General features: G+C 38.1%; 1 protein-coding gene across 1 annotated transcript; it reads right to left on the bottom strand.

The window, feature by feature from the left end:
- Positions 1–712: 712 nt before the first annotated feature.
- SF3B1 (splicing factor 3b, subunit 1, 155kDa) lies at positions 713–17,069 on the bottom strand. Its single transcript, XM_008935442.1, has 24 exons — positions 16,836–17,069; positions 15,525–15,626; positions 14,751–14,865; positions 12,850–12,929; positions 11,545–11,712; positions 11,155–11,389; positions 10,345–10,557; positions 9,804–9,925; positions 8,958–9,155; positions 8,765–8,866; positions 7,846–8,025; positions 7,323–7,409; positions 6,924–7,194; positions 6,528–6,673; positions 6,293–6,439; positions 6,028–6,153; positions 5,403–5,624; positions 4,946–5,128; positions 4,744–4,855; positions 4,540–4,660; positions 3,978–4,109; positions 3,272–3,544; positions 2,588–2,804; positions 713–1,340 (listed from the first exon to the last, which is right to left on the bottom strand). Exons 1-24 carry the CDS (start codon positions 17,067–17,069, stop codon positions 1,182–1,184), a joined length of 3,945 nt encoding a protein of 1,314 aa, XP_008933690.1. The 3' UTR covers positions 713–1,181.
- Positions 17,070–17,509: the final 440 nt, after the last annotated feature.

The raw sequence follows: 17,509 nt of genomic DNA, 5'->3' as shown, positions 1-17,509 counted from the left end.
AAAGCACACTGCCAAAAAAAGTCACTTTTTTCATCTCCTAACAGACCAGTACCTTCATAAGCAAAAGGGTGTCAAGTTATAGTGCCACCTCAAGCCTACCTAACAAACACCTAGGCCTCGAAAGGAAGGGTGGCATTTCCTTATATGCTAAACAGCTAAAAAATCTCACATTTATGTAAAAGAGCAGAGAAGTCAGCTAACAAGACTGCACTGAACTCTCCAAGATGGAACTTACTCAACTTGAATCAAGGACTCTCAGAAGAAAATCCCTGACCAACTACCACCTTTTCATCTTACAAACAGAGGAGAACATACAGTACTACTAAAATGAACTTTGTGGTTTATGTGATTTACTGTCATATATCAAGACTCTTTTCTTTAGTACATACACAGGAAGAGAAGAGCAAATGAGGAAATAAACCACTTATCTTATTTCAAACTGAAGCAGTTTCTAAGCTACACACATAGAAACTGCCCCATCTCAGGTGCTGGGGACATGACTTTCCTAGCTCTTTGTAGGAATTATAGCACAGCCCATAAATATTAATTGGTTTTTTATGCAGTCATACATGTCAAAGACACTAAATGTGATCAGTATGCATAATTTGACCAGTTTTACGCATAAACATTTTTTTCCACAAAAATAAACTGCCACTACTACAACCATCAGACTACAGCTACATTCTTGCATGACAAAGATACACACGTTAACTACAGTTTGTACGTTTTTCTTATTTATTCAAAAGCTAGGGGATGACAAAAAGGGTTAAAATGCTTTATGCCACCTATTACATGAACAAATACTTAACCCAAAGGGACTCGTTTTACAAGCCTCTCTGACCAAAAACCACACACAAATTATTTTTTATACACAAATGTTTATTTCTCAAATAAACTTCCCCTTTAAACACAAGGAATGAAATCTAAATCTTCATAAAGATGAATCCAAAATGAAATCCCTCCAGTACATTGTAATCACTGTTTTCTTGGTCACTACTGGCTTTAACTGTTTAACATCAAAAAACAAGGACATATTTAAAAAATCATGCTACTGGATTCCTAGCTCTGCCTCTGACCAGCTCTACACTGATCTCCAATACTTTAAAATTTTACATCATCAAATCTGAAGCGTTTAATTGCAGAACAGCTGTGCATGAAACACAAACAACTCAACAAGAAGATTATAAGATGTAATCAAGTTCATAACGAATATAGGTGTTCTTTTCATCGTTATAGATTCTTGGATAATGTGCTATCAGAGCGTCCTGTGAGCCGATGTAGATCGAGTTATAAATCTTCCAATAAACATCTCTGACTTTCCTGGCAGGGTGAAACAAACCCTAGAAAACAGAACAGAATTAGATTTACTAACATATACACTCTTGATGTCTGTTATTGACTTTGATCAAGTTTTGCACCATAAGCATTTAAAAAAGCAGTTACAGTAGCCAACACCACTTAAAAAAAAGGTGGTACACTAAATGTGTCATTCCCAACTGTTGTGACTTTCTAAACCAGCAAGTAGTAACAATGTTTTTTAAGAGACGGATTTTCTTATTTTTTCTGCAGGGAGAAACTCCATTGAATGTATTTGTAGCTTTCTGTTCTTTTAAAATAAAAATTAAAACCTGCTGCAATGTGTTTTGTTGGGACTGAGCATCATCTTTGGCTCTGCTAATTGTGATTTGTGCAGAGAGCTAGAAAGGAATAAGAGATGAACTACTGTGAAACCTACAAAAAAAGTGAGCAGAAAGTGAAAGCTCTAGAGAAAACAGTTCTATATAATAACAACCTGTAAGTAGTATTTTAAAAAAAGACACTGTGTAAGAGACTTCCTTCACCTTCCTACTAACATCAGTATCTTTAGGCTAGTATCTTTTACCCCAAAGTAAAATTGCATATCTGCAAGTATTTAATAAAATGCTGTTACATCTTCTCTGTGCTGACCTGCACTACATCCATCCCTGCTTCCCCATTACCTGAGTTCAGACTCTACAGCCAATGCAGCATCAGCTGCCACATGCAAGGACACAGAAAGGAGCCTTTAGATTTTATTCACACATTTACAAAAGCTGAACTGACTCATGCTGATGTAATGGTAGAAATCCTCAGAGCAATTCTGATCAGAGCACTGTTTTCTATTGCTTCACTCTTACACAGTTTCAAATGTTTGCTTTTTCTTGACTAATAACAAATAGTTTTGATTTAATATTAAGCCTATCATCTCATGTATCTCACTTGTTACTTGTTCTCTTAACCCCTTCAACTAGTTCCCAAGTCCTCAGTGCCTTCAAGACTTGTGAGAATCTTCCATTTACAAGTCAGAGTGTGAGGCTATTTTAGCTAACTTGTGTTCCAAGCTACCTGCTACTTTTGTGCAAATTCCTCATTGTCAGCAGCTACCTCACTACATCAAAATCAGTTTATCACATATTTCAATTATTTAAGTCCCTGGTACAGAATGCCACATCTAAAGAATACTTTAAAGAAACAAAAAGCCACACTGTTTTCCTCTGCTGGAAGTCATCTACAGTTGATCTGTCTGATAATTGGTGTCTCTGCTATCCCAGCATACATGAGGACGTACCTGTAAACAATACTGCAACATTCTGCAGGGACCAATGGCAACCCTGAGGCCCTCCAGGGCCCCCATAACGGCCTGAATGACGTGAGGTGAGGTTTCAAACACATTGGGCCACACATAATTTAACAAATGATTAAGAGAATCTTCACAGCCAAACCCATAAACACCAAGGGACATGTGCTGCACCACAGCACTGGCTGTTTGTCTGTGTACAAGATCCCTGCAAAGAGAACAACAGTCTGTTAATTAAAATCAGAAACAACATGATTGGACAAGCATAATACTGCTTTGCAATAACACTTTTTTGGAAACACTAATATACAAATTTAACCCTTATTTACTGACAGCAAGAGGCAGTGTAGCAAAAAATCAGTAAGTGAAAAGAAGATGGGAGTTTTCTGACAAATTACTGTGCACTAATTTCACAGCAGAAGTACTAGCAATAGAAATTATCAAATGCATTTTGAATACAGGAAGTCTTGACTCACTTAAGATGCCTGTATTGTTTTAATCTTGTAAAATAGGAGTATATAATCTCAGTTACTTGCAGATAATAGCTTTGATATTATGCTGGTCACTTAACACCTTTGGCAAACAAGGACAGCATACATATTTGCTGTCATTAAGACCCTCTGTTCTTAATGATATATGACTATGGCTAACTATCATAGAAAAAAGTGCACTCACCTGTCCATTAAAGCATCTTCAAGCAATGGTGTAACAGCATAAATGTAATCTTTGCCCATCTCTCCAATGTATTCAAACAGGAAAGAGAGAGATTTTAGCACACCATTCTGGACATTCAGTTCTGGAACTCTGTATTCATTCATGAGTGCAGGCAGCACTGTGAAGGGTGAGCATGTTTCAGCTACAATAGCAATTGCTACTGTAGTACATACTCTGTTCTGCCTTTCCTGTACTTTCAGGTTATTTAGTAGCGTAGCCAATACATCGTGAGGTCTAGAAGAGAGAACATGTACATCCACATCAGTAGAGTCAGTGAGGAGCTGATAAAATTCGTTGAGTTTCAAACACCAAGTGGCAGAAAAGCAAGACTTAGACCTTAAAAAAAGTTTAGGTAACAGGAAAACAACATGAACAACAAAACAGCTGAAGTAACTGTGTATCACAGTACAAAAAAAATTCATTATACCAACAGCTCTTACTACCACATTAGACTCACCTTGCTAGTCTACAAATTTAGTTCAAAAGTACAGCGCTCTGTGTTAAAGAAGAACAGGCAACTGCATTCTTCTACAAAACGAGTAAAATGAAATCTAGGCATTTAGCATGTTAAACGTAGAAAAGTCTGAATGATTCTCACTAGAAAACTCACAATCATCACTGTGTCAGCAACTGTGTAGGAAACTAGGTAAGTATTGTACAAACTTACCCAATAGCTTTTGCAATGTAACCAAAAGTGTTCACTGTGGCTCTTCGGATAGCTTTCTTGTGAGCTTTTAATAATTCAAGCAGTTCAAAGCAGATCCTCATCCACTCTCTTGCAGAAACATATTCTGCACCTCTGGAAGAGAATAAAGTCAGTTACACATTCAGAGAGGTTAGAAGTTCTTAAATAAAACCATGTCCTGTGAACTGCAGCACTTCCCATTTGCTATCAACAGAGGGATACTGCTTAGGCAATGTCCTTAACGAGGTGTCTGTTAACATCAGACCCTCACCAGTGAGCAGTCTACCCAAAGCTTATTATGTTGTGCACATTCTAAGTTTGCCTCAATGGACAACATACTTATAACAAAGTGTTTGAAAAACACTAGAATTACAATATGTTCACAGATCCCCTGCTAAATACCTCATCTGAAGCTTTAAGCACAACTTCAGAAATATCAGGATATGAAAAATGAATACCCTGATGCCAAACCCAATACTCAACTTTAGCTTTTGCTACAGTTGCCCACACAGAGGGCCAAATGTTCTATCATTAGCCAGCTTACCGGTCTGCAATGCGCCCAACAAGATCAATACAGTTCTCCTGCACTTTCTCATGCCTGTTCTTCAAAATGGGTGTAAGCCGTGGCAGCAGATCTTTGATTGGTGGTGTCATCTTGTGCATACCTATTGAATTCAAACAGGTGTATTTAGTTTAATACCTTTTCATTTTGTTCTTGAATAGACATGTATTCAATACACAAACATACCTATAACATTCACAATAGCCTTAAGTGCTCCAAGGATGCTGCCCAGTACTTCAGGATATTCTTCACCCAGGTACTCATACAACACCACGCCCAAGTGTCCCATCAGTTTTTCCTACAACCAAGTAAAAAGATTTAGAAGGGTCTATTTTCCCCCCCACTTACTATGATACACTACAGCAAATTTGGTAAGTCAATACCATACCTCTTGACAGGTCTTCATGACAACTGCAGTACGAGAGATCAGGTCAGCAGCCTGCTGCCTAACTTTGGCTGACTTGTTGTTCAAACGCCACAAAACTGTACCACAGATCTGTGGCAAGTAGGGTTTCACTCTTTTGCCTAAAGCATTAACCACTGTGCCAAAACCATTCAGCATCACAGAATCCTGAGTGCAAAAACAACAAAGGGGAAGAAAAAAAAAAAAAAAAAAAAAAAAAAATCAGACCAACAGCAACACTGTATGTTAATTAAAACTTGGTATAATCTAAAATTAAATGTTAGCTATTAAAACATTAATATTCCAGAGCTTGTTTCTGGATTTCACTGATTAGAGCAGTGACACTCTAAACATCCAACTTACACAGAAATGTATGCTCCTAACAGTGAGCTACTTCACAGCTAAAGTGAACCAAACAGTAAACACCCTCGGTCATACATACCTCTGTGGTCTGCTCCTGGAAGGCATACAAGATACCATCAATCAGTTGTTCTTCCAGCTTATGATCAATGTCTGCAGCCCCTAGGTTTCCCATTATCTTCTCAATTGTTTCCATGACCATTTTTCTGTACTGTTCAGCCTCATCTTTCAGATCATCCACAATTCTAGAAATAATTTCTGCTGCTCCAACTTTATTTGCCAGCTCCACAGTTGTATCAACCAACTGAAATACACAAATGTTAAGTAAGCAAACATTGGTAAGATCTACTTCCCATACCTCAAAAATAAATTTCCCGAGTCTGAAAAGAAGAAATAGGATCATGCATATTAAGCCCTCTACAAACTGTTTTTACCTTTAGAAATCATCCAATGTTTTAAACAACACAAATGGGGTGAACTATCCCTTCTTACAACTGCTGTAGACTCAGATTCACAGATGTAAAATGTCTTAATGTAGTCTTGCAAGAATCTGTGAATCTTCTAGCTGTACAACTTCTAAATTGCTAGTCCAAAAAAAATTCAGTTTCAGGACATACAAGACAAAATTAGGCATCTGGCCTGAATGACCATTCTAATGGAAAATTGTTTACAGTCAAAATTTACAAAAAAAAAAAAATCAAAAATACCTGTCTGTAATTTCTTCTGTCCAATGCCATTCTGTGCTGCCAGAAGTGTTTGAAAAAAGGTGGCAAGATTTCTGTTTTGATGTAGTTTGCTTCAACACCGTCTGTACCACAACACTGCTTCACCACCTGACAGAAAATAAGAATACAACCATTTTAATTCTATGTAGCATTTGGGTTTTGTTTGTTTTAGTCTGATAATTTTTGTTTTAAGAAAAGTAAGAACATATATATTCAATGTTAATGCTAAACAATCATTCTGACATACCTTCAGCACAATTTTTTTCATCTCTTCATCAGGAGACTGGAACTCTCTGATAAGGATTAGCATGACTTCTCTGGTGTAGTAGTTGGCATACTCAGCATCCATGAGTGGAATCAGGTAACCAATAGCCTTCAAAAAGGCAGCCAAACCCTGTTCAAATGCAGAAATACATCTCCAATGAGCCACAGAAGATATGCATCCATTTCAATTCTCACTAAAGAAAGTATTTTCTACATACCTTTCCTCTGTGTTGACGTATACCCTTCCATAAAGGCTTCAGAACAGAATCAAATGATTCAATACCATAGGGAGTGGCTGCCTCAGCCAAAGCAGCGATAGCCAAAGCACTGATGGTGCGAACTTTCTGCTGCTCATCCACCAGACCTGCAGGAGAACAGTGGTTAGTACCTCTTCTTGTACTTCTGAGCTTCAGAACAGCAAAAACAGAGGTGCACTATAAAAGGTATTGACTTATTTTCAGGAACACTGAACCACTCTTCCGCTTTCAGAGTCAGCTGAGCTGCTTCTCAGTGTCAAGAGAACACACAAAACAAGGGCCTATCACTGGGGTATTTAATTTCCCAAATATTTAGTGAATAAAACCCAAACAGTGTTTGCCCATGAAAGAACTTACCATGTTCAATAATTTCAACCAAGCTCCTGAGGTGAGGCAAGATAGCACAGCCCATAAGAATAGCAATCTGCTGGACAATCTTGATGCCAGTATGCCTGGCCTGCCAGGATTTCTTGCTTTTACAGACAGCTTTCAAGAAGGGTAAGAGAGAAGGAATGCCCAGGGCAGAGGCAACAACAGCAAAGGCTCGAGCTGTCGTGTTTCGCACGTACTCATCCATATTGTCAATATCAGGTCGCATCGTGGAGATCATTGTGGCCAGACCAGCAGCCTGAAGGAAGCACACACAGAACACACCAATTGGGTTTATGAACAGCACAATTAATTCTTCTGCCACACCTATACACATGCAGCTTTATGTAAGCTATCTCAGTGCCTTAATGAAGGATGGAACCTTACCTTAGCCAAGTTTGAAATAATTTCTCTGCCCTCCACTCTGGCATAGTAGTCTTCATCAATCAGCAATGGTTCGATGACGACAAGGATCTGAAAAAGATGAGGAAAAAAAAATATTAAGAAAATAGTAAAGTACTATTCTGGCCCTACCAGAAATGAAACAGAAATGATTCCATGGATCCAAGCTTAAAGCTTTATGATGACTGGAAAATGTTTCCATCTCCTACAGTCTTTTTGCAGCTCTTTGTCTCTAAAGCAGCTGTCTCGGAGATACCACCTAGACCAAGTAAGAACCCCTTCCCACTCCTAAGTGGGCAGACATCACTCTTACATCATGCCTTAATATTCTAAAGCCCACACTTCAATCACACAAGAACTTAAAGTCTGGCTTAAGAAGAAATATGAAAGCAAATTATGTTAAAACAACATGGTACCCTCCTCTTCTGATATGCAAATAAAATAGACAATTCTTCAAACAATGATAAGAAAAAGCAAATCAAAGATGAAATGGAACACTGCAACAGACCTTGTGTACATATGGTCGGACCAAGTCATCCAGTTTGTAAAGAATTCTGTCAATGACTTTGACAAGCAAGTGACGCTCCTGATCTTCAAGGGTTGGTGACATCAGCAAAGGCAGAATCTGATTAAACAACGGCCCGGCCCCAAATTCACGAGCTTTATCTGTAATCTGTCGCAACGCAGCCTACACAAAACCAAACAGTCTGTCAGTTAAACTGAGGAAACACACTGAACAACTACAGAACAGGTAGGTATACACCAAGTGAAAATGGAATTCACTGTAACCACAGGCTTCAACATACTTGCTCCTACCAATGCAAAACTTTTGCTTCAAACAATGTTATGTTGATCTGCTTAAAAATCAATGTTTGAAGAGAAATACCATGATATTAGCTTCCAGATGTCTAATTTTCAAGCAAAGCCTGCTCCTGGTCTAACATTAAGAATAGCTCCATATAAAAAGTAGTTTATACAGCCCTTACTTGCACCTAGGCAGCTTGGTGCTGTGGTAAATATAGAGCAGAACTGCAGAAAAGACTGCTAACAAATCGCATAATATGTAAGGCTGAAATTTAACTAAGAGCTACTCTGCTAGTTTAAGCGTAAGAAGCAAAATCCAGAAAATTGCAAAGCCCTGTAAGCAAAAAAGCACTAGAAATCTAGTTTCTTGAAATTCTAACCAAAAGTTATATAAGCCCCATACTACTTGGTGACTGACATTACTGTACAAAGTGCCACCATACCTAATTATGTTGAATGACAAACAAAAAGCCACACACATACAGAAGAAAGCACTAAGCAGATATCAAAGTTTAGGTGATTATCTTACAGAGATTCCCACTGACAACTGAAACTAAACCCAAAAACAAATGCAGATCTCTGAATAATGAAATCACTTAAATCCATCCAGCAATTTATCTTACCTTCCTCATAGGAGGTGTGCCGTTCTTTATTTTCAGAAGCAATTTCATTATTTTTCTCTCCTTCTGTTCTTCGGGACTCAAAGTTGATTCATCAACATCAACCTACAAACAAGTCCAGACAAATAAACAGGCATTGCTACATACTCAAAAGACAACGGAGAACTTTAATCAGCACAAGTGAAATCTCACTTACCAGCAGTTTATCAAAGTACTGGATATCATCTGGTTTTAGGAATGGAAGATTGCCAGATGGCTGGTCATTAACACTCTTCATAGTCCGGTCTTCTGTCTGCATGTGGAACCCAGTCATGCCACCCAACGGGGTTGGAGTCGCCGTCAGCTTACGGGCTGGAGTGCGGATAGGCACGTAACCAGCTGGTGGGGGAAGGACCTGCAGAGGAACAAAATGCATCCTATCACAACAGATATAAAGAGTGGAAGGCATCAAATGCAAAATGTCACTGAATTTGTATCTACCATTTGTTTGTTGGGGGATCTGTGCAAGTGTTAGTGCATACATTAGGTCCCATGTTCACAGCAATACCAAAGATTCACCAGGACAGTTTGTGCTTATCCTGCAGTGACGGTATTTCTGAAGAGAGCTCACCTCCACTGCTGAGACCTTGGGTAATAAACTTTCAAGTCTCTTTCCAAAGTAATGAGGAACCATTTCAGTATTGGTATCAACACAGGATATATTGCTTAGAATTTGTGATTCTCTTCTGTATTTTCCTACATCTAGACTTATTATTTTTACCAGTCCATCCAGAGCTCATTTCTGGCCTTAAGGGGCATTCCCAACATTGAGAAGCAGAATGAAAACTGGCCTTTGAGATCAGCTTTAGTTCTCCCTTTCTAACAGGTTTCCAGTAAATCAGTATCCGAACTGAGCAAGTGTCTGCAATCAATAATCAATACTTAATACAAAGCATTCTACTTCTGGGCCAACCTGGTTTTAAAAAAAGAAACAAATCCAATATCCCTTGGTAGAAAAAAACCAAACCATAATGATCTGCTGCATTTAATTCGGATTAATTACCTTATAGCCTTCTGGAAACATAGCATCCAATTCTTCATCAGAAAGTGGTCTGTTTCTCTCATCTATTTCCCTTTCCCAGCGCCACGCCTGCAGCTGCTCAGGAGTCATGCTCATTATATGACCTATATGCAAATTAAAAATAAAAAAGTATGGTTGTTTCATTTTGTTTGGTGGTTGTAGTTTTGGATTTTTTTAAATCTTCTGTACACTGAAGTAGCTGACTTATTTACTTAATCTTTAAGTGTTCTCTTGAGCCAAAGTTTCCATAGCACTTGAAATCTGTGGCCAGTAGGACATCAAATTTTTAGCAAGCCTTTTATAAATTTTCTACCAACTAAATTGAACAGGAACAGACATACAGCCTTAGTGGCGATTCCCCTCCAGAACTGAGCTGCTGTGGGCATTGAAAAGGGTGAACTGAGCACATACTGACTGCTTCATACAGGGAGGAGAATGTGTTAGGCAGCACTCTAACAATATAAAGGTAAACACTTCATTTCCACAAAAGAAGGTGCAGCCTAGGAGAATGGACTGGGCTTACCTGGTGTAGGAGTTGCCATGTTCATAGCTGGTGTACCAATGGGTGTTTTGCCAGGTGTCAGAACAGGAGTGCTGCCACCCATCTGGCTGGCAGGCGTTTCATCCCAGCGGGACTTTCTTTTGCTTGCTCCCGGGGTTGGTGTCTCCCCGATGGAGTCACCGCCCCTATCGGTACGAGGCGTCTCAGCCCACCCGCTGCCGTGTCCCGGAGTATCTGGGGAAAAACAGAACAGCTTCTGCAGAAAACTGAGCAGTGAATACTCCAGCTAAACTATCAACATCCAAACCCGCTTTCAGCACTTTGTCCTCATGTCTATGCAAATCAACAAGAATCAAATAAATACACTAGACAAAAATATAAAAACCACTTTAAAAGATAAAAACCCACAGATATTAGACTAATTTAAATTAGCCAGGTGAGTAAATGCTTCCAAAACTTGTTTTAATGCTAACCTCTTCAAAAAAAACTAAACAGTTCAAAAACAGACACATGTATCACAAAGAGCAATTCAAAATGAGCTTCTTTACTATGCCCTTTACACACTAAAGTCCCAACCAGCAGTAGTGACTGGATATCCCATGAAACTTTTGATTCCATTTTTTTCAGCCAAGGTGCCTTCAGAGATGAGAGTTCAGCTAATGGGCACAACTCAGTGCTAAAAGCTCAGATAAAAACATCACATCCACCACTAGGTGTCACAACACAGTTACTTCTTGCCTGACTTCTGAATGTGCCACTTAAGGGGGAAAAAAATCCTATACAACTAACCCTTCAAGAGGTATCAAACGCTTTACAGCCCACCATAAATACCTCGTTCTGTCTTGGGCGTTTCATCCCAGCGGTTCTTCCGCGCGCTGGAGGTGGCACCTCCGTGGCCTGGTGTGGCATGTCCTGGCGTGTCCCGCCCTGGCGTGGCAGCTCCTGCTGGCGTGTGACTGGGAGTGGGATCCCAGATCTTGGAGCCGGGGGTGGCACCCGGAGTTTCACTGCCCTTTGCACGGCCTGGAGTTTCATCCCAGCGCAGGGATGGGGTATGTCCAGGAGTCTGTTCAACACAAAACCCCAAGTGTTAGCATCTCTCACACTCTACAGGAAAAGACTGCTAGCTGCTTCAGTAGAGTAAGAAACTGCTGAAATTCAAGAAGATTAGCACAAATGACATCTTCTGTAGTTAAACTGATAAACAGTTAAAATTATCACCTCTGCTTGATCCCAGCTGGACAGTTTTTTAGGTGTGGCACCAGGAGTCTGATCAGCTGTCTGATCCCAACGCCGCTTGCGTTTTGAAGGTGGCTGAGATGCGGCTCCATTGACGACTTTAAGCTCTCCAGCTTTAGCTTTCTCAGCTAGTTGTTGCCTAATTTCCCTCTATTCAAGGGCACAAAAAGAAAAAAGAAGTAAGAAACCCATTTCTTAAAAAGGACTCTTCAGATTATACCTTCAAAAGATTTTTTCTGGTTTTGCTCAAATAAAATCAGCTACTCTTTTATTTTCAAGTTTGTTTTCTTTTCAAATTCTTCTGTACTGACAGAGGAGATAGGCACTGGGAGGGGCTGCTTTTAAATTGGTTCCTTATAAAAGTCATTACTACAATATAGGCAAACGCATGGAGATTGAGCACTATCAGCCTCTGTCACCTGTAAATCATTACACATCTGCTGCAAGCAAGTTCCACTTCAGTAAATTAAAGGTGGATGAACTGCAAAACATGTTCATGTGAGTTATACCCCACCACACAGAAAAACCCTGTAACTCTTAATTCAAAATCCTGAGATGACATTGCTAAAATAGCACATTAACTCAGACTGGTTTTCACTTACCAACAGATCCATAAGCAGTAAGATTGTAAAAACTATAAAGTAATTCATTGATTAAGGAAAGTCAAGCAAGGTAAATCAATATAAGTCTACAGAGGTCACGGAACTGCAAGACATTGCTCCAATTAATAGGACAACACTGTAGGTATTACAAAAAGAAATTTAATTGTACTACCAATATCTTCTTATCTATTAGAATGATTTTTTTAATAGCCATGAATAAAGTATGTACTTATAAAAAAATGCATTTCAACCAACACCTACCAGCAGTTCTTAGTACTGCAACTATCTGTTGTAAGCACTTCACAAGCGCCTTTCAAAAACCTCCCTGGATTCCCTTTACAGAGCTCACAAAAACCAAATATCTCGTGACACTTGATCTCTCTCAGTGACTGTTAACTTTGGGCTTTCATCCTTTCAAACAACAAAAAGTTCAAGTGGTATAAAAAAAAATATCCAGACTAAAATATATTGAGACTATTTCTCCCTCCACTGTTCAGGTGTTACATAGAACAGATGTTTTAAACACTACTGACTTTCAACATGTGAGGAACAGGACTTTCCAAAGAAAATTTCTTCTAAGTCATGAGAAAGTCAACAAAATTTCTATTCCCACTTTCCTAATACGCTTTCGAAGTCTGTAAAATGAAACTGAACTCAAGTGCAGAACACCCCCCCACACACACACCTCTTCTTTTGTTAAATGCTGTTCACGCATAACATCCATGTACGTTCTGGCATTCATTTTAGGATCTGGTGTCTTCCCTCCTGTGGAAGAGAACAGCAACAGAAGGGAGCACAATGAGTACAGGATAAGCAGAAACTACTGACTTCTTCTATTGTCCTGCTCTAATATTATATTATTCCATGATCATTTAATTTTACTTTTTGATTGAAAATTTTAAAAATTACATGTATCTTACGTTTATTCAGTTTGCTGATCAATTTAACCTGTTTGAACACAAACATAACTACTGCAGTTTCGAACAAATATTTTAAAGCCGATATAAATGATAAAATGACAACAGAGTTAAGAGTCTTCAGAAGTGATGGGTTCCTGGGTTGCTAATCCGGAATACGTACACTTTCGTGCCTTTGTCTCCATCAGCAGTTCTGACTTCAAGCAGCAGAATAGAAGCCTAGAAAATTATCTCTTTACCATTAGTAACACTTTGGAAAGATATTTATATTCAAAACATTACCTTGCGTAAGCTGTTAAATCCTAGTTGTTCTCTGACTATAACTACTGCATACCTAAGTAACGTTTAAAATGTTTTATCATAAAGACCCATTTATAACTTTGACAAATCTGGACACATCTCCCACATCTTCTCATGCCATATTGTATAAAGGGCTTCATTTAAAAAAAATCCAAATAAAAACCCCCAAAAACTGTTTGATGACACTTTCCCCCTCTTCTCTCTCAAGGTACAACTGTGACTGGGAGCTGAATGCAATACAGTACACATACCACCACAAGGATACTCACAGGTAATGGGTTTTGTATACCATATGTTGTTTTATGCTGTGTGTCTTGCATTAATTAAACTTTTAAATACTTTACAAGAAGCCCAAGTTTATAATAATGAGACTTGTCAAAACACTTTTCTTTAAGAAAAATGTGCAAATTTGCTATACAAGTGGTATAGCATTACGATTTAGGGGAAAAAAAAAAAAGACTTCTTAAACGTTTCTATGCTGAAGATCATTGCCCAATTGGCTGTGTCACTCTGACACTAGCTTTGATAGGACTTTCCTTTGGAATACTTTTTCACCATAATCTACACAGGATGTGTTGAACTGCACCCTTAAGAATGCAGACAGGACTGGCATATAGCAGTACTGCTGTAGGAAAGAAATTAAGGACAGTTAGTATGGGCCTGTGAATTCTGACAATACATGTTTATATCAATTACAATTAAGCAAGTAAAATAAGTAATATCCCTATTAATTCATGCAGGCTGAAATGCTCATTTGTAAAACCTGCAATTTTAAGCCAATAGGCACCTTATTGCCACATGTGAAACTCTCACACCTAAAGAAAGTTTCTGTCAGACCCACTAACACCCCTTTTCCTGACTTGCATTCTCAAATCACCAGAACAGACTTGAACTATTAGTAGTATCGAAGTCTTATATATGCTTTTGTTTCTTTCAGCTATGCCACCTAAGTTTACACAGAAAGGTAAGAATTAGGTGCTCTATTTTGAGAACTAGCATTTCAAAAGCAGTAACCCTGCAAGTCTACGACTCAGAATGAAAACTTTCAAGGTACTGAAAGAGTCTGAGCACTCAATATACAAGTTGTTCAAAGTATAATGCACAACCCAAAACAAAATGAAAAGAGAAACCTTTAACCCTTTGTGTTTCTATGGCAATGGCTCATTATTTTCTTGTCCTTCTACCTGGAAAGAAAACTCGTATTATAAAGATGAAGAATATGGCATCTAAGTTTTCAACCAAATCTCTATGAAAAGGGGATGTTTAAAACAAAACTAAGATCATAAGCATGCCAACAGAAATCAAAGGGCTAAAGACAATTAAAGACAACAAATTTCATGAAGGGTATAGAAAAGTCAAAACAAATTACCATCTGCAAAAGGATCAAGACGCTCAGGGGAAATTATCATCATCCGCCTGTGCTTTTTGTACTCATCTTCCCGGTCCGCGATCTTCTGAGGACGGTGTTCTGCAAAAGGATCATACTAAAAAAAAAACCAACAAAAACCCTTGTTAGTCATCTATGCATGAAGAACAACATGAAATGTGTCTGGTGACCATAAGCCTCTAATCATTTTCAGTCTTACTAGAAAGGCCCACTTGGTGTCTACTATGCGGGAAAGCCAAAACCCTGGGACTCCGTCTGCCCCTCCCCCAACACAAGATTTCTAATGAAGATTCCTCTGACAAGAACTTGCTGTTTCAAGAGGTTTATACACTTGTTACCAAAGCATTTCATGCTGTCAATCTTTCCAACTCTTTGCAGGGGGACTTAACCACTACTTTATATCTTTCAACTTTCATAGAAAAATACTCCAGGAATATAGAACCTAAGTGAATGCATTTTCTTGCCAACACCAGAAGTATAAAGGACATCAAGTTTTTCATTTTTTTTTTTACATTTTTAAAGTATCTGACTTACTAGAAAAAAAATTTAATAGTTTAGTGTGTATGCCCATATTGCCTTTACATGCAGAAGAGCCAATTTTTATCACCCTGTTGAACTCTAAACTGAAGCAGTAACGACAGCCCTTCACATACACCTTGTATTTCCAGAAGAGAAGGTCTGGTCTGGAAATATTCAAACGCTTGTTTCCCCTAACACCCACACCAGTATTTTACTGTGCCTTCAGTGAAGCTGTACCTGTTCAGTAGACTGTGGTATGTCATTAAGCAATGCCACTGGAGCATGGTATCCTGGCTTCTTCTGGCCAAGCAAACTTGTAGAGGGGTAGTCATCATCATCCTGTCAGGAAGAAGACATAGCAAATGTGTCATATTGATATTTAGGTAAAATAACGTTAAACTGTGATCACAGGACAACTAGAAGAGTTAATCCCAAATTTTAGCAAGCTTCTTCATATGGCTTATTTTATTACACCTAAACTGCTGAGTCAGATAAGTCTAACCCACATCATTTAAAAAATAATTTTTTCTCTACAAGACTCAAGTATTCTGCAATAGGCTACATTTAAAAGAAGTCTTTAATTCATATTGGCACTCTTGGGATAGTTCCCTAGCTGGCATGTGAAAAGTGCTGCACAGAAATTCAAAACATTTTTTTCCTTAAAAACCAGCTAGACATACAACAAAACTACAGAAAATAACCCTATAAAAAAGCTTCAGAAACAGTGGAAAATTCAGAAATACATTTAGTTATACCGTCCTAATTGCAACAGCAATAACAAGTAGTCAGAATGTGTAAGATGCTTTTGTTATATTCTCATATTAATGACTCGTTGCTGTGCAATAATTCCCAGTAATCCAAAAGAAAAACTTCTCTTCAAACTATGAACTGACTTCAGTGAGACAGTGTAATGGAAACTTTTAATTAAGGAATTCTTGAAAGTCTACAAATGACATATAGCACATCACTAAAAAAATACAATCCACTCATATAGTTGCCTACATATTTATGGGGAGAACTGCACTTTGTCTTCTCCTGCAACTGAAAGCATGGTTAAATGTTTAACATTAGATATTAACATGAAGTAATCTTACAAGCAGGATGCATCAGAAGAACATAATAAAGTGAAAAACATCAATTCTCAAAAATTTCTCTGAAATTTAAAATTAAGTAGAAATAAAAATCTTGAAACAGTCACTTAAGTTTGTTGGTCCAAGTTTCATCAGACTTTTTTTTTTCCTCCATAATTTTTCCACCTTGGTAGCAACAACAGAACAAAGTTAACTACTCCAGTCAAGGCTAATACCAATTAAGTACCAGGTGACAAGTTTCTGCCTTCTGCTTGGGCCTACACAGCTTTCAAAACACAACTCATGAAGTACAAGCCAGACTTAGCACTTATGAGCTGTCCGGAAGAGACATATTGGGTCAAGTATGGCTTTAAAGACAATGACTGCTTGTACTTCAGCAACTGCTATTAAAAATTACTCAAAATTAATTCAAAAATACTCAGAAAGCATAAACAAAGAAACCCATAAGATCACTCACATCTTCCAATTCAGTTGCTGCAATAGAAGTGACATATCCAGCAAATCTGCTGTCACTGCCACCATAAATTTCTTGATCATAATATCCTGTGGAATCAAGGCCTACTCCTTGTGCTTCATCAAGAGCAGGCTTTTTGCCTTGAATTTCTCGAATCTGTGCTTCAATATCTAGGGTAAAGACAAAAAAAAAAAAAATCAGGGTTTTTTTTACATGTACACACAATGTAATACTCATGTTGGCATGTACAGCAAACAGAGGTTTTCACCCAATTTCAAAGATTATCGCTACAAAAATTACACACAAAACTATAAAATAATGTTTATAGGCAGCTTTTCTTTAAGTTGTTACATTATCCAGCACAGACTACTTCAATTGTATGGCCTAAAGCAAGTTACTCAAACCCACAGTTTGAATCTGATCTTCCAGAGATAATAGAGAAGGTAATTCACCCAACAGTGTCATTTCTCCACACTACACTCACACATCACTTTCTCAAAGCATGTAATCTTCTCATTAAAAAAAACTTGCAAAAACTGTTATTACAATTAAAAAAACAGTTCTGCCCATTTAAATAAATCTCTTCAAAGAGCTACTGCATGAGTTGTCAAAGCAAGAACATTTAATAAAACAGCACTGTATTGCGTTATATAACATCACAAACATTGTATTATCTT

This window comes from Merops nubicus, unplaced genomic scaffold, assembly GCF_000691845.1.
Source record: "Merops nubicus isolate BGI_N331 unplaced genomic scaffold, ASM69184v1 scaffold32902, whole genome shotgun sequence".
Classification (NCBI taxonomy): Eukaryota; Metazoa; Chordata; class Aves; order Coraciiformes; family Meropidae; genus Merops; species Merops nubicus.
The sequence above is the reverse complement of the archived record's forward strand: the minus strand, read 5'-3'. Positions and strand labels throughout refer to the sequence as shown.

Excerpts from the sequence above, each read along its gene's own strand:
- SF3B1 (XM_008935442.1), bottom strand. The coding sequence starts at position 17,069 with ATGAGTATTACATTGTGTGTACATGTAAAAAAAACCCTGATTTTTTTT. Across the intron at positions 8,026-8,764 it reads GCACACCTCCTATGAGGAAG|GCTGCGTTGCGACAGATTAC; the intron begins GTAAGATAAATT and ends GGTTTTGTGTAG. Across the intron at positions 6,154-6,292 it reads TGAAAAAAATTGTGCTGAAG|GTGGTGAAGCAGTGTTGTGG; the intron begins GTATGTCAGAAT and ends ATTTTCTGTCAG.